The sequence below is a fragment of the Dermacentor albipictus genome, chromosome 6 (genome assembly GCF_038994185.2).
Source record: "Dermacentor albipictus isolate Rhodes 1998 colony chromosome 6, USDA_Dalb.pri_finalv2, whole genome shotgun sequence".
In the NCBI taxonomy this organism is placed as follows: domain Eukaryota; kingdom Metazoa; phylum Arthropoda; class Arachnida; order Ixodida; family Ixodidae; genus Dermacentor; species Dermacentor albipictus.
Genome location: NC_091826.1, coordinates 132,402,778 through 132,420,686, shown reverse-complemented (window position 1 = coordinate 132,420,686; position 17,909 = coordinate 132,402,778). Strand labels below are relative to the sequence as shown.

At 48.8% G+C, this 17,909-nt stretch overlaps 1 protein-coding gene across 7 annotated transcripts in view; it reads left to right on the top strand.

The window, feature by feature from the left end:
- Nucleotides 1-17,909, top strand: part of LOC135902261 (uncharacterized) — a 761,927-nt gene that overhangs the window by 634,284 nt on the left and 109,734 nt on the right. For 6 of the 7 annotated variants that reach the window (XM_070541346.1, XM_070541345.1, XM_070541343.1 and 3 more), the window contains one exon: nt 4,020-4,221. The exons of the other annotated variant lie outside the window; for it this stretch is intronic. In XM_070541346.1, the coding sequence (XP_070397447.1) occupies nt 4,020-4,221 (202 nt within the window). The remainder of the gene's footprint in view (nt 1-4,019; nt 4,222-17,909) is intronic. 7 annotated transcript variants of the gene reach the window in all.

Below are 17,909 nucleotides of genomic sequence, written 5' to 3'. Positions count from 1 at the left end.
CGTCTCGTCTACAGTAACGTTCAGCAGCAGAAGAGGAAAAAAATCGGAATTTACGTGAGTACCAGAGACAGCATTTACCATTACCAACACAACCATTGCAGTGCACCATACGTACGTCGCAAACATTTCAGACGTCAGCTATTTTTCTAACAATGGCGAGCAAGATGGCACATTGTAGAAAAGATAATGTAAATATCCGATAGGCCTGATAATATAAAGCGGCGGACACATTAATTCAACTGCTCAGTATTTGTTATGTGAAAACAATGACGCGTGCGGCCTTTCTACTTTTGTTTACTAAATGATTTCCTGCAGCCCAATTTAGGCGAATGTAGACCATTTGTTTTCTTGCGGTCCGTCATTCATAAATTTGGTCATTCCTTGCCAGAGCCAGGAAGGCAGGCTAGCGGTCGGCGTGCGAGCAGTTCTTTGTGACCGCGAGCGCGAACGTCTTCGTGGCGCGTTCTGCGCTTTTACAATGCAAGTCACACAGTCCAGTGTGCCCGCTAACAATTTTCGAACTTAAACGACGTAGTCAGTGGCCAGGTAAAATCTGAACGTCAGCGCGCTAAAATGCTCTAATCGCAGCTAACGAAGCACCCAAATCAATACTGTGCCATCATATCCGGCGGGTTTATATATGAGCAAGCATGGAAACAAATAAAATAAATATTACACAAAAGAAAAAAGTTGTACATTCCGGTCATTTCAAGAAGCTAAACACTTGATCCCAGCTAAGAGCTAACCTTGCCGAGTGAGCTTTGTTGAGAACTCACGCACTTTATTTCTTTTTCTCTCTCGCAGCCACACCAAAAACAAGTACATTCCGAAAAGGCATGAAGAAACAATAATACATAGGCACATTGGCTAGCCCTTACGTGTTCTATAACAAAAGGCTTAGACTAAATTTAACACCCAAATTCCAGGTTGCATCACAAAGCGCAACCTACGCTGAAATGTCGCAACACGTAGTTGCTAAATTTTGTCACTACATGTCCGCTTGAATTTTTTTTTGTTGTTGTGGGCGTTGTACTCGTGCCATAAGCATGCGTAAATTATCTGATAAAATAATACGTCGTGCACGCTTTGTAATGTGCTTGAAAAGAAAACCACTCACGTCTTGAGATTGTCGAAAGAAGAAACGGAGCAGTGCAGACATGCGGTTGACTGCAAGAGCGGCCCTCTTGGTTATGGCATCAAAGCAGCACCGCCAACAGCGCGTCGTGCATGGTATATATCGCAAAAGAACGGCGTGCATGAAAAGAAAAAAAAAGATGTACGATCTCATTTCATGGTTTTTTTTTTGTGTGCAATTATAGTTAATTTGAACCGTTATATTTTACCTTTGACTCGACTTATAGGCTAGAGATCAAGAACAGATAATTCGTTTTTTCTTCTTTTGACAGGTTCTTATCATAGAGCACTCACAAAAAAACATCTGGTGGTACACAAAATCTCTGTAAATTTGCTCTAATTTGCCAGATTTTCGTTTTTACAATGCAAGAGTCTGCCTCTGAGACTGGCACACGTGGCGACATGAACGAATATTTTGTGAAGTTGTTCACCTCACTTGCGAGATCAGATTTGTCTAAGCTAACAATTGGCTTGCAAAGCTACTTTGTCGCAGAATAATACCAACTTACACGTCTTCCCCCCCCCCTCCCCCCCTGAGTAGTATAGCTGTAAATAAACTTCTTAGCCAACACTATGGTTAAGCCCCGATAGTGACCTAACCACTCTAAGAACATTGCATACGTTTCTTAAACAATTAAAGCCCTCATTTATTGGCAATGCGTAACGCTGCGCCTGCTTGCACATGTCCTCACTTTTCTCTTTTTTTTTTCCTGTGCCGATGTTTTCGATGACGTAAAAAATGAAAATTTATAGAAAAATGGCCCTCATTTAGGAATTTTCCCCGCAACTGTATTATCTTGTTTTGCTTACTTCAGCTATTAGTAGTTATTTGATTTTACAATAGAAAAAGGCTACTGCCATAGAAATGTTATTTCCTATTAACAATCGGCAGGAACCCTTTAACAAATTCAATTGTAGGCGTTAATTATGCTAAATAAACTTTCAAACTTTCAAAGAGGAGTGAGTTATACCTTCTTCGCGCTCGATATCTTAAACTGATCATACTGAGCGTATCGGTAGCTCTTCCAAAATAGGTACACCTAATAACTTCTACAGCCTAATAATCCTCTTCTACGTATATTAGAGAGCTACACTTAAAATACCTCACATTTCTTTTGTTTCCTGCAGCTGGTTGCACATGCTCCCCATTCATTCCAGCACATAGGTTGTCATTGCAACAACGCTCATACAGCGTGCTTCGGGCACGCGTACAAGAACCCATGATAGAATGTGTCATCATCAGCCTGGTTACGGCCACTGCAGGGCAAAGGTTCCTCCCATACCTCTCCAACTACCCCGGTCATGTAGTAATTGTGGTCATGTTTTCCCTGCAAGCTTCTTAATCTCATCCGCCCACCTAACTTTCTGCCGCCCCTGCTACGCTTGCCTTCCCTTGGAATCCAGTCCTTAACCCTTAATGGCCATCGGTTATCTTCCCTCCTCATTACATGTCCTGCCCATGCCCCATGTCCATGCCCATGATATAGTGTATAAGCGCGACTGAACAAGAACGTACAAACAAACAGATACACAGATACAGCGCTTCTCTGTATATCTGTTTCTTTCTACGTCCTCGTTAAGCACCGCTTTCATACACTCTATCATGGATTCTAACCAACTAGCCCGCTAACGTGTTTTAACTACAAGAACACCACGGCCTGTATCCACAGTTTCCTTAGTTTTGTTTCTTTCTTACTGGCTGGGTGCTTCTGCTGGTAACTTGTACGATATCACAATTGGCTGCTGCCCGCTGTTGAAAAGAACAGATTTATCGTAGCGATCTTTCTCTGAATTCTGACATAGGCAATCAAATTAATCTGGACCCCTTACGGAGCGCATCAACGCCGAACCACTGAGCCATTTCCACGCGTTACTGCAGGGCTGCGTTTCCTTGTGGTACTATCTTTAATGCCATCCCCAACGCTTTTTCTTAGTGATATCGTGCTTTATTGTGTTCTATTCCTCACGCATGCTTCAGTAAAATCAAGCAATCAACAATGGGCGCAGTAGATTTTGTCTCTGCATGTAGGACACCTGTCGACAAATGAAGTTGTCAGGGCAACAGCTACTTGCAACTGCTTGCAACGACAAAGCAGTGGGCACCCTCACGAAGGCAAGCCCCTTGTCGAAACTGTTGTCGAACGAGGGATGTCCCTCGTTGGACAACTACTCATCATAATTACCACTGCTGTGCAAAGCAACTAAGCGACAGGACTTAAGTGGGAAAATACCCTTCGTCGCTTTGCGCAACAATATTAATTATGTCTAACCAACTAGCCCTCTGCGGAATTTCCTTTCACTGTTGATCGTTTTTACTTCGAAAACACAGAGCGAAACGGAATTGTCACGCTATTATGTGTACCGTCATTGCAAGATGCCAGTGAGCCGCATAGGAAAACGTGGTATAACGTTCAGCGCATACGTAGTCAGAAAACTGCAACCAGAAAAGTACACACGCGGTGTAGCACACTCACAGATTTTAGATATGCGCAAATTATGGAGACATAAGTACGTTTTCCCGTTAAAAATCGCATGCTATGCGAACGTAGTTAGAACTACTGTGCTCTAAAGCCCCACTGTCCCCGTCTTCAGGTGCTGTCGCCTAAATCTCTACTTGTTTGCCAAGACGGATCTTCGGTCTCAACCGAGATATTCTGGGCGCTCGAATTTGCCATCTTGCCAGCTCTGATCGGCTAACACAGCGGCCACGACTATGCGGTTGGCTCAAAATGCCACCATGTCTAAACAAGGACTTCATTGCAGAATCTCACTACATCCTAACAAGCGAGCGAGGCCGGTCATGCTCTTCCGACCCCATTGCGTAAGCTCCTTGGAATGACCCTGCGTTTCATGAGAAACGCATTTCTGGCGCATGTTTACCGCAGGCCTTATGTGACGTAATGTGGAATTCGCTGAAGTCGTGCGGTTTCGGCATGGTGCCTGCGATACTTCTGCTGGCGGTGAGCTCGGTGGCAGCGTCGTGGCAACTGGTGTGGATCAAGCGCTGGACCGACTCCGCCAGCGTCAAAGGCAATCCAGGTGACCCCGCTTGGATTTGGGGACTCGCCCTGCTCTCGGTAGGAACAGGTATGTACCAGAAGTTGCAATCCTCCCAGAGTAGTGTCTTAGGCCCGAAGGTGAATGCGATAAAAATCATACGACTGTTTACGAGTGTTCAACACGAACGTTCAAGGGTTTATTAACTGTGATATGGGCTACAAATTTTCGCTGCCGGCCACAAGCTCGCCGAATCACTTGGGATCCTAAAGTTCCTGCATGACATTTAAGAGTCGCGGTGCAGCGGAAAACGCCAGCGCCGCCACCAGATGCCGAAGGGAAAGGCGAGGCATGACCGCGGAACGCACAAATTCCGCACTACTGCGGCTGCATGTCGTGTGTCGGTGGCGTGCGTATGCCACGAGAGATGAGGTTGGGAGACGCAGAAAAGCACAGCAAACAGATTTTAGTTAAACGAAACTCAAAACACATGTAAACTACAACACCATGAAAAGATACCAGCACCTGTGCCATCTACTTAACAGTGACTAAACATGTCCCTATTGCCGGCCACATCAGTTCTTGGCGCTTTCTACTCGAAACTAAGGCAAACGTAGCCTATGGCTGCACACTAACAGAAAGGAGCGTTCTTACAGACTTTTGGCGTCGCACGTATCATCCGAGTCCAATGCGTGTCGGATCTTCATCGTAGTCGGTGTTATCGTCGACTCCGTAAACGTTGCTGCCTTGGTGTTAGCCAGTCAACTCGTCCCTCTCTAATGCCGGTGTCCCGAACCCCATCGATGACGTGGTACCCCGGCCTCACTGCTCAGGTCTAACTCCTGGTTTCTACGCTACTTCTTCTCCGAGTGCCGACGAGACGCCCCGGCACTGCCGTGAGAAGCTGCAGCAAGTCCAAAGAGCCTCGCTCGAATGTCGCCAAGGTCGATGGCCACACCCTGGATAGCCAGCGTGACAGACTTGACCGAACCTCCATGGCTCCCGTCGCCAGTGCGATGCTGACGCTACCACCTTCTTGCCCCAGAGCCATGTCAATAATGCCAACTCAGCGCCGCTTGCCTCTCGATCACGACTCGGGTAACGCGCCTCGAGGGCTCATGCCGCTAGGACCGATGCGTGCATATATCTTCCTTTCTTTCTGCTCCACGTGCCTCTTGCGTGTGACAGTGCACCAGGTGGGTTCCGTCGCCCGTGATACATGAAAGGCAACACTATCTGGTGGTGTTGCGGGGAACCGAGCTTCACATCATGCGACGAAACTCTTCTCTCGCTGCTGGAAGCACCGTATACCTTGCCAACAACTAAGCCTAAATCGACAGCGAGAAACTAAGGATAAAGCTAGGAAAAGGTAACGCTCTAAAGATAGGACTCACAACAGCACTCTTGCCCATACTCTTCCTTCCCTCCTTCCTGAGCTGAGATATAACGTTTCACCTTTGTTAGCAGGTGAGCAGCGGTCACTCGATAACGATAAACTAGTACATGTGTCAATGCCCCCCTCTGAAATAGCATCGTTCCGTTGCTGCGAACAAACACAATAGTGAAAAACAAAAGTAACCTTAGCAAAAAAAAAAGTCCCCAAGTTCATCAGCGGGCGTAGAAAGGCTTACGACACATCACGTAGACGGTTTCAGGTCGTGCGCGGCGCTGCTCGGACTGTGAGATGCCTCCTGGCGCGACCTCATAGTCCAGTGCACCCATACCTCGGATCCTTGTCCAGTCCTTGTCGGCGGATCGCGGTCCAAACCCAAGCATAGTGCTGGTGTTCTACGTAGCGTCGGCTGTCCGTCCTTTTTTTTGGTTCTTGATGCGGGCCAGTTGTCGTGCTCCTTTGGCGGGCTGTAGATAAGCATCGAAATCGAGATTCTGCTCATCGGTAAAATCAGGCAGCATAGTACCCACGTCGTCGTCAGGTTCCTTCCGGAAACCCGCTTGAATGGCGTGATTCATGTTGTTCCATGCACCATCACGTTATAAGCGTAGATTACGTAGGGAAGGACGGCATGCCATCATGTTTAGACGTCGACCTACATAACATCTTGGCGAAGGTCTTTTTCAGGTGCTCTGTAAGGGCATTCTATTGCAGGTGGTTGGCGGTTGTCCTGCGCTGATTTGTATGGCTGTATTGCAGGATTGCTTAAGTCAGCTCCGCCGTAAAAGCCGTTCCTCTGTTGGTGATCAGGACTTCTGGGGCACCATGTCGTAACAGGATGCTCTGGACGAAAAATTTTGCCATTTTGGCCATGGTACCTTTTGGGTGGGGCTTTCGTTTCGGCGTAACGGGTAACGTAGTCGGTAGCCACGACACTTCTCTTACTCCCGTATGTTGATGTTGTAAATGGCCTTAAGAAGTCAATACCGATCTGTATTTCAAGTGGCTCGATTGGTTGCAGCAATCCCGCTGGCCTTTTTGTGGTGTATTGCGTCGCTGGCAGTATCGTTATGTCCTGAAGAAGTGGGCAACATCGATGGTCAGGCACACTCAGCAATACTTTATTTGTATCCTCGATAGTGTACGGCAGAATCCGACCTTCCCAGCGATCTGATCGTCATGTAGGGCGTCTAGAAGCTCTGGACGCAGTTCTGAGGGCACAAGAAGGGATAGTTCGCACGGACTGTTGAGAAGTTTTTACGAGCACGTTGTTTTGCAGGCGAAATGATGGCAGTCCTAGCCTAAATGTCCCAGGGACAACGTCGGTGTTGCCTTCCGAGTACTCAACGAAGTGTTTTAGCTGCGGCTCTGTTCGGTGCTCTTCGGTGAAGACCACCGTGCTTATTGTTCCGGAAGGCTTCGTCATGCTCGTCGCCTTGCGGCAGCGGGTCAGTGGCATCGCGTTATCAGTCTTCAGCAGAGTTCTCAACGGTGCTTTGAATTAGCCAGCCCAAACAAGGCATGGTGGTCGCTTACGACTTTGATGGGCTTGTCGTATATGTAAGGGTGGAATTTCGTGGTGGCCGAAATGATGGCAAGGCATTCTTTTTTCGTCATTGAATAATTGGCTTCTGCTTTCGACAGCGACTGGCTGCCATAAGCAATGACCCTATCAAAGCCGAATTTATTTCGAACTAGGACGGCGCCGAGGCCTAAGCTACTTGGGGAGGGGGTGGATATCGATGTCGACGTCGTCATCGAAGTAGGCGAGCACCTGTGGTGACTGCACGCGTCCTTTGAGCTCTTCGAAAGCATTGATTTGCGGTGCTTCCCACTTGAACTCGACGTCGTATTCTGTGAGAAATGTCGATGGTCCGGCGATGCTTGAAAGGTCTTCCACGAACTACCCGTAATAAACGCCTCGGACAAGAAATCTTCGCATTCCCTTCTTGTCGGCGGGCTTTGGGAAATCACCAATGGCAGATTTCTTCTGCGCATTAGTACGGGCTCAAGATTTGATGATGTCGTGGCCCAGAAATAGAAGCTCATCGTAAGCGAAGCAGCACTTTTGCGACTACAGAATGAGCCCTGATGACTTGATAACTTCCAGTATTGTCCCAAGACGCCTAAAGGTATTGTCAAAATTGCTCTTGAAGACAACAATCTCATCCGAGTAGAGAAAACAGGTTTGTCTCTTCAACCCTGCTAATACTGTGTCTATCCCGTGCTGGAACGTTGCAGGCGCCGAGCACAGTCCGAATCGCATGACCTTACAGTTGTCGAAGCCGTGTGACGTGATGAATGCGGTGTTCTCCTGTTCCCTCTGCTCGACTTTTATTTGCCAGTAACTAGTCTTAAAATCCATCAATGAGATATCCTTAGCGTTGTAGAGACGGTAAAATGCGTTGTGTATCTGTGGTAACGGGTATACGCCCTTCTTTCCGATATTTTGCAGCTGGCCATGTTCCACGCAAAAGCAATGGGTTACGTCCTTTTTCTTTCGCAGGCCTACGAGAAACTCCCACGCGCTCTTCGAAGGCTTGATGATTTCGCCGTGGAGCATTTCATAGGCTTGTTCCATTATGGCTACTCATACCCGCATAGAAACTCAGCACGGGCTCTGACGGAGTGGCCGAGCACATTCTTCACTTATTATACGATGCTTAGCAATTGCTGTTAGTCATATTCTCGCTGACCTCAACAATCAGCCTTGGTATTGTCGGAAACGACTTCTGAGCCCTTAGTCTTTAATCATGGGGTGGCCCGAGCTGATGTCTAAGATTTATTCTGGAAATATGGCCATCGCAGTAAATGCGACAGAATCCGAGAGGACAAAGACATTGCTGGTTTCCAGGATTTCCTTGATGTATGTGATCGTCGTGCACTAGCTGAGCTCTTTGTACTCCGGGCTGAAGTTTGTGAGTATCACTTTCAGTTTTCCTCCATGCAGGCGAGCGAATTCTCTTGCAACGCAATTTTCACGGTTAAGCCATAGACTTTGGTCGTTTTCAACGATGCCTTATACATAACTGATGTTTTGGTACCGATGGAAATGATGATACTGCAGCGAGACGGGATGCACACTTCATCTTCAAGCACACTCAAGGCATGGTGACTCAAAGAGCTCTCCAGCGATGTAATTTGGTCTTCGGATCGCGTTATCGACTTGGACTTCGGGCCGATGATTGCTTCTTGTTTGCTCAGTTAGTTTAGGCCGAGAATTGCCTTGCGCGTTCGCTGTTGAAGGACAACTAAGGTCGCATGAATGGTAATTCTTGCTGTTCAGGTTGCAGCCGGCGTTATCACGTGTCCTCCAGTCTTTCCGATTTGAGGCCCTTCTCAAGCACTCTACTTTCCTCAACACGGCGACAAACTGTTCCTTGCCGACAGAGAAGTCGGCTCCTGTGCTCACTAGGGCAGGGATGTTTTGGTCATCGATAAAAACGTCGAGATCGTTGGTTCTTGACCTTGCATTCGATTAGGCGGTGACATCGGATCATGGCTTGTCCGCGTATTCATTTGTCATCTATGTCCAGTGTATAGCCATGTTTTTTTGTTTTTTGTTTTTCACTTCTGTATATATTATATCTTTGCAATTATGTCAAGTAATTAGTTTAAATTTACTTCTCTTGTTTGTATTCTCAGTATCCACTCCTGCATGGGCCCGAGAAGGGCCTGCAGTATCTGTAAATAAATAAAATAAATGGCTGCGTCGCGTGGAATCCTTGATACGTCCGGTCGTCAGCTCTCTATCGACGTATTCTTGACTTTGGTGCTTCGTCAGGATGGTGGCGTGTCATTGCTATGTTGGCCAGGTAGATCTTGAACCGTCATTGTCGGCAGCATATGACCTTCGTTATTTCGATGTGCAGCAATCGCACCTCCATCGGTTGCTGCTTTTAGTTTCCTTGTAAGGGCTAAGGGACCTGCCATGGATTGAACCAGTGTACGGTCGGTGTTGCGGTGCCTGCTGTCGGCGAACGGAACGGTCGTCGAAGGGTCCAATGACTGCCATCGAGGTAGTCGGTGACATCACGAGGCTGTGAGCCTTGCTGTGAGTGCGCCATGCTCACAGCAAGCCCTCGTAGCCCCATTGACGGTATGGGCATCAGTGGTAGACGTAACCGACTTCTCCACAGTGATAGAGCAAGCTGTAGTCAGGAGCGCGCCACACGTCTGTCTTCCTCTGGACATTGCGCGGGCTGACAGGCGGACGGCCTGCCGGTTGCGCCTTTAGACGGGACTGAGGCGTTACCGGCGCAGGCGCGAAGGACGGAGTTGATGTCGGGCGACGGGCGCGTAGCTCATTCGCTCAGTCCGAGGCTGCGTAATGACCCTAAATAAAATAAAGGTAGCGCCATCTCCTCTCTCCTCCGTTGGCTCTACCTGCGCGGAGCCTAACTTGGAGGCGCTCTCCCAATGAAACGCTGTCGCTGCGTGTCGCTCGCACTTTTGAGGCCCTATTTTGATAGGAATTTTTTACGGTATATTGTGAGTGGCTGTCCAAATATCAAGAGTGAATATCGTCGCACTTGGCCTGCTCGGTTCGCTCTACTTATTCGTGCTGCCTCTCTCGTTTCACCGCCAAAAAAGCGGCGAGAACACAGCGTTTCAGCAACGCTGCACTCGCCCACTTTCGCAGATCGCTTTTCAAGATACGGGCCCGCGCGTGATGATGATGATTATGATGGTGATGATGATGATGATAACTTTATTGCACACAGGGGAGTTGCGAACACGCAGGTCCTTGGACCCCCGCACGGCCCCACTGCACTCAAACGTTCATGTCCCGGAGGCTCATGACGCTGGCAGCCCGGCCTCTGGCGATGGCTTGCTTGGCCAGGTCTTCGTAGTGCAGTAGGGTCTCCCAAGCCTCCCAAGTAGTAAGGTGCTCCAGGACCCGCGGGGGAGGATCCGCCGGGCAGAGGAAAAGGATGTGATCGATAGTGGCTTTGGGGTGGTGGCAGAGGGTACAGGAGGGGTCGGTGTGGACGTGGTGATAGCGCGAGCGTATATAAGGGGAGGGTAAGGTGCGTGTTTGGAGCCGCCTCCAAAGTGTCTGGTTATAATTGTCGAGGGAGGGATGGGATGGGGGTAGAGCCGACACTCGGCTTTGCAGGCTTGCGTCAGTTCACTGAATGAATGCATGCGCTCCCGTGAGAACCCTGGTTCGGAGGCCGCCGGTGCCGGGTTGAGAGAACCTCGGGCTAAAGCGTTGGCAGCCTCGTTTCCAGGATTCCCAGAGTGGGCAGGCACCCATATGAGCTCCATGTGGCGGAGTGGGTGTGCAGCCAGGAAGTTGAGTATGCGAAAAGGAAGGACGTGAACTGTCCCACAAGCAAAATTTAGTATCGCAGTTTCAGATTCCGATAATATATACCGGGACTCCATGCGCGTAATAGCTAGGGCAATGGCGGCCTCTTCAGCCTCCTGCGAAGTGGCAGTTGGGGATATGTGAAGGGTGGTAATCGGTTGTAGGCAGGCGTTCATGATGGCAACAACCGCGTCCTCACCTGTGCATGCGGCATCCACCCACACAGCATCCGGTTCCGTGCCATAGTGTTTGTGGAGCGCCCGTGCGCGAGCTCTGCGGCGGGGTTCGTGGTAGGTGGGGTGCATGTTTTTAGGGAGAGGTTTAATAAGAAGTTCGCGGTGAGTGTGGTGGGGGACCAAGAGCTGTGTGGGATCCGTGGCTGGTATACGCGCGTCTCTCTCGAATGCTAAGTAAGCATCGAGAACACAAAACGCGATGCTATATCAGCAGTCGGCAGTCTTTCTCGGCATCGCAGAATGCTTTCAAGGTACGGTCGCCGCCCCGTCACCGTTTCGTAATGTACACCGATGAACCCAAAAGCGTACTGCTCGCTTATATGCGGCCAAACAAAAACAACGCTATGGAATGTATGATTAAGTCGACAAAAATCCAGTGCATTTCATGACGACTTGATTGAAGTCGGCCACGAAAGCTGCAAATAAACGCAGTACGAACATGCGGCACTTAAGAGAGCGAAAGCCCAACGAATCCACATACAACAAGGGGCCGCACATGAGATTAGTGATGAGCGAATCATCGCTCGCTTACCTCACACAGCCGAAACCATTGCGTTGGGTTGAAGTCAGCCTGGCTGATTCTTTCAAGACGGAGCTTACTCTGCCTCGCGTCTCGCTTCGCAGATGGAATCCGGAAGAGTCGCTAGCTGTCAGTTTCACGTGTGGCGCATCTGACGGCAGAGCAAAACGGCATCGCGAACACGCAACTCCACCGCTAAAGCACAAAGGAGGCGCGAAACGTGGCGTCCGCGTACAACCCGTCTGCATACGCCGCTCAAAATGTTTGCCACCGCTACGCCAACCGAAGCAAAAACAAGCAAGAAAAGAAGCGCGTGACAGCGGTCGGGCAATGGGAGGGCCGAGCGTCGACGCAAAGCGCAGGGGAGGAGGACGGCGGGAGTCTTCAAAAGATGGCACTGCCGGTATATCATTTAGGGGAAGTAAGGCTGCGGCATTTTTGGCGCTCCTGGCAACAGCTGAATTTATTCCCTAACGATATTAACAATTGGTGCAACCTCGTGTGGTGACGCTGGAAAAAATCTTAGCAGTTCTTCAGACACGAGTTCTTTTGTAGTCTGCCGCAGGTGGTTCGTACAGCGTGCTTACACTTCGGCACACTCTGTCGTGAACCTACGGCCGTTACATTGCCTGCTCCCATTTCGAGTCTTTGCACAATGTTCGTAGCCTAGCAAATAAACTCTTCGGCAGTAGTCGGGGGGTATCGCGTGCTTTCGGCGAAGTTTTCAAGCGAAGCTTGCACTGGCCCACAACTGGCGTTGTCGCCGTCGCGCAAACAAACCCAGTAGCTCCCAGAGCAGGGCAGATGCGGGAAAGGGCGGTTTGATGAGTTGACAGCTCCAGAGCGTGTTTATAGTCCGGCGTTATCGGCGCGCGGGTAAACGTCGCTCGATGCCGAGCGCATCGGAGCGTTTGGCCGCGTCCGGTTACGTTGGCTGCGCTAGTGCGTCGGACGCTGTTGTTCTCGCCAGCATGGCGCAACGTGTGCATGCGCTCACGCTACATCGAAGTACATATATCCCTTTAGCAAGGATTGCAGCTGCATGGGCTCGCACTCGCGTCACGCCGGACCAATCGGAGCCGTTTTGCTTCCATCGGGAAGGGATAGGGCAGTAAAGGGCCGGAAAGGGTTTCGCGCGCACTGCGCCTGCTTCGTTTCCGTGCAGTTCAGTCTCTAAAAACGGTTGGGACGGCCGCGCGTTGTGCATTTCCCCAAGGAACGGGCAGCGTTCGACGAGCAGCGGCGAGAACTGGCCCGTGACTGGGCTCGCAGTCGGCGCGCCAATCCATCATTTAGAGCAGGCAATCCGACAGCAACGAGAAGAAGATTACGGACAGTAAACAGCCCTAAACAACAGGACAAGGAGAGGGCCACAGACAACAGCGCTGACTAACAACCACGTGTATTTATTGTTTCAGTCAGCATATATACACTAGAAGATAATATACATATATATACATACTACAGAAGAAGATCCCGAGCTGAGGGAGTGGGAGACCGAAGCAATCCGGCACCATTACCTTTGCGTTACTTAACCATGACGAAAGTCACATGCACGCAGGACAAGCTTCGCTTACCCCCATTTTCCGGTAGGAGAAGGGTTGGTCATTTTCTTTATTCACACTATGTGCGAGTAGACGAATTTTCTTCTCCTCGGACACTTCCGAGTTGGCCGGGCGGAAAACACTGGTCATCCCTTCCATAAAGATGGGAACGTTCTCGTTAGGTAGCTGCACTCGAGCTTTCAGTACAACTCTGACCCATTCTTTTCGCTCGTGAAAGATGCGATGAGATTGGATGACGCTCGTGAAGGTTCTACGAAGCTGCTGCGGAATAGTTCCCACATTGTGTGTGTGGACTGCCACTTCTCAAACCATGTTTTGGCGGCGTCCTCAAAGTCGAAGCCCACATGGCGCAATTGATCTTCGGAGTTCCAGTTGTTGAAGGTTGAAACCCTCTCGAATGTCTCGAGCCAGGTTTCTGCGTCGTTGGATAAAGCTCCACGGAAGATAGGAGGTTCCCTGGGCTGTTCAAATACGATGGCTGCGCGTGATTATCTGCCATACGTGGTGGTTGTTGACTTGAGCACGATCTTCCTGGTCGTTTTAGGTAGAACTCCATGCTCAGGGAGACGGTTTTGTAGCCTGCGGCTTGCTCAATGGTCTGGGGCGACACTGATGTTGTCTTAGCGATGTAGATTTCATGGGTTCCCCTGGTACATAAACGCAAAAGTACCTCCACCAGGTGTCACGTTGTAGTGGTGATGAACACCGCAGCAAAACTGCGTATCACGAAATTAACTTGTTAATGGGTGAACCTGCGCCTACTAATGCAAGTGACACTAAAAATGCAACTATAACGGCGAGCACAGTCGGCCATCGTCAAAATAGCGGTCAAGTGCTACGGCTTTTATACGTGACTCGTGGAAGGTTCCAGCATGTAAATGGTGGAGTACTTGTGGAAGGCACCAGCTTTCCACCAGTACTCCACCATTTGCATCGCGTATGTATTCAGTTTGCAGAAGGTTCAGTGACAACAAACAATGAACAGAACCATCGATAACGATTGAGAAACTTTAGGTACATACAGGCGGGTCCTGCGCTGAGCGATAACGTTTAGCACCTGTTAGCTGGTGAAAACTGGTCGCCCAAGAAATACAGACAAGTGTTCATTGTGTTCTACTTGACGCATAAGACGCCACGACAGAACCTCTACCGACCTCATCGAATTACAGTTCTTAAACCATTTTGTACTTTCTCTCATATTCTTGTAACTTACTACGTTTTCGCCCGCATCATCAGGAAAATAAACCTGGTCATAACGTTTGAATAGCTTGTATCCAGTGGCGGTATTCTGTAAGAGTCCACCTAGTGCACTGTCCATTTCGGCCGCAGCTGATGGTCTAGGGCTGCTCGTCTCCTCCTCGCTCGTACAGCTGCATTCAATCAGCAGCGGCCGAAATGGACAGTCCACAAGGTGGACTCTTACAGAATACCGACCCCCCCCCCCCCCAGAATACCCCCAGTAAGAAAGGCCGGCTTTGGAGCAAATAGTATTAACGCAGTAAAACTCCATTTAGACCTAGTTGGTACATAATTCTGAACTTAACGTTACAGTGCAAACACCTAAGGGTTATTCTACCGTCTTTTATTTCGTCGAGGAAAACGCCTGTTTTCAACATGCCGTTGACAATGTGCGCGAGTACATCAGCCATATGAAATTATATCAATTTGATTTTGGAGGGTTATAAATCATCAAGGGCGGGACCAGTAGTTCCTAAACTAGCAATTCAATCAGATACTTGTTTGGATAACGTAGGGTACAAGTAAAATGAATTAGGGCTGTGCCTGCGTACTGCCTGTGGTATACTGTCTCGTGAAAGATCCTGTCTAGCTATAAATTAATTTGCGATATCATTGGCTTCCGTTACTACCCTTGTTCCTGTATGAGGTTTGTTTATTGCGCGGTCTGGCGAAGATATATGAAGAAAGGACCTAATTGTATCACAGGTTTTGTGGGTATTATTGTTGTGTTTAACGATCGTTTTCTCAGAGTAGGAGCACGTGGCTTCTTTCAAGAGTCTGGTAAAGAAGTTATGTACCGCGGCATTTCGGTTTCTTTAAAAGGTTGGCATGCTAATTTTCTTCACGAAGGTTACCACGTTTCTTAATACTTTGTAAGAGGGATACTGTTATCCATGGATTTCTAGGGGCTGATCAGTGAGTATCCCGTATTAGGTTCGTACCATCGGAGTACGCGATTCTAACTTAGTTAAATGGTCCGAAAGCCAGGATTAGGTCTGTGTAATGTCATGTTCTTAGGAGAATATTATGCACGCAAGGGCAACATTGGTGCGAATATTAGGCAGAGCCGTTTGCAGACGAAATGCGATCTTTTCTCACTGCACTCTCATAAGATTGAATAAACTATATTTACAGCACATGCAGGAGCTCTCAGAATAAAACGTTGCTATAGGTGACAAGCGTGTTTACAGGAGGTATTCAAAGACCCGGATTGGGAAGAATTGGGGATAAGAGTTAATGGAGAATACCTTAGTAACTTGCGATTCGCTGATGATATTACCTTGCTTATTAACTCAGTGGACCAATTGCAATGCATGCTCACCGACCTGGAGAGGCAATACAGAAGGGTTGGTCTAAAAATTAATCTGCAGAAAACTAAAGTAATGTTTAACAGTCTCGGAAGAGAACAGCAGTTTACGATGGGTAGCGAGGTACTGGAAGTGGTAAGGGAATACATCTACTTAGGGCAGGAAGTGACCGCGGACCCGGGTGGGGTGCGTTTGGCAGACATTCGCAGATCATGAACAGCAGGTTGCCATTTTCCCTCAAAAGGAAAGTGTATAACAGCTGTGTCTTACCAGTACTCCTCTACGGGGCAAAAGCCTTGAGGCTTACGAAAAGGGTTCTACTTAAATTGAGGACTACGCAACGAGCTATGAAAAGAAGAATGATGGGTGTAACGTTAAGGGATTAGAAAACAGCAGAGTGGGTGAGGGAACAAACGCGAGTTAATGATATCTTAGCTGAAATGAAGAAAAATAAATGGCCATGGGCCGGACATGTACTGAGGAGGGAAGATAACCGATGGTCATTAAGGGTTACGGACTGGATTTCAAGGGAAGGGAAGCTTAGCAGGGGGTGGCAGAAAGTTAGGTGGGCCGATGAGATTAAGAAGTTTGCAGGGACAACTTGGCCACAATTAGTACATGATCGGGGCAGTTGGAGAAGTATGGAAGAGGCCTTTGCCTTGCAGTGGGTGTAATCAGTCTGATGATGATGATGATGATGATGATGATGATGATGATGATGATGATGATGATAACTGGCAAGAATCAACAAGCAGGGCGCAATCGCAGCTATAGCTCTGCGCGTTTCGCTACTTGGCCCATTAACGGTGCGATAAGTCAGCGTCACAATGATCGTATGAATGCGAGTTCACCGAGGAAGTTTGCGTCGCCCCAGATGTCGGGGTCGTTGCCGAAGAGGCGGCCGTGGACGAACCGCAGGGTCCCTCCTCGGCGCTGGCCGCAACGCGACGCTGGTACTCGCGACACCAGCATGGTTGACGAATGGGTCCCAGCTGCGTTCTCGGGGAGATGTCAGTTGGGCCGGGTGCTAGACCAGCACTTGAGCACGGTTAGCGCACGGGTCGTAGCCACGCTCTTCGCAAAGCGTCGGTCGGGTCGCGGCGCAGCAACGGCGCTCAGCAACGGTCAGCGGGGCCCAGATTGTGCGGCAGGCCTGGGTCCTCTCGCCTGACCGGCCAGTCGGCTGCATCCACACGTGGACATACCCCGAACAGTCCCGTCCTTTGGAATAGCACGGTTGCCTCTGCCTGCTTGTCGCCAGTCTTCCGAGCCCCCGCAGCGCACCCGCCTCGTGCTTCTCTTCCCTTCTCCCTCTTCCCCCACCTGTCTGCTGTTCTCTTTTCCCGGGCTCATTTCTCCCAGGGACTGTGTTGCAGTCGTCGACAGGACGTCTCAACACAAGGCCGACGTCGAGCGCATCATATCGCAGTCTGTCACAGAAGGAGATCCGGTAGTTTTCTGCAGTTTAATAATGTACTTAGGGTGTGAAAGCTAGCTGTTTATATGTTTCGTTGGTAGGGTGGGTTAGTAGATTTTAACGGAATGAACATGGGATAGTTGTCCATTATGGGAACAGTGACTACGCCAGCACATTTCTCTAGGTGTAAGTTTCACAATACATGGTCTATTAATGAGTGAGATCCGCACGGAACACATCAGGTGGACACGGTTATTGACGATCTAGGCCATATCCTGCACAAAAGCTGGTGTAATTGGAGCAGTGACTATCATTCGGCTTATTAATATCTATGTTTATGTCACCGAGGATGGGAACGTTCTCGTTTTCGTTTGCAGTGATGTTAGTGATAGCACAAAGTTAGAAAGAAATATTAGCGGAAAAGATAATGGGGAACGATATACTCATCCAAATATTTGTTTCTACTGTTAGCAGAAAGAAAATACTTATCCAATTCCGAAAATACAGATTCAACATTAGGGCAAATGAAAGAAAGACCATGGTGATGGCGATATGGCTGGCTATCTTGGACAATTGCGAACCACGATACCAAACATCTTTACAGACACGTACTTCCATTGTGTATCCGGGAATACCAAACAGCTTGCTATCAGCGTTTGTCACCCATATTTATGAGAGGCAGATGATACTTTTTTTTTTCAAACAGAGAACTCTGAGACTTTATTGCAGCATTAACATGTCTACAGCGTCATGTCATTACAATGCCTGCAAGAAACATCCATATATG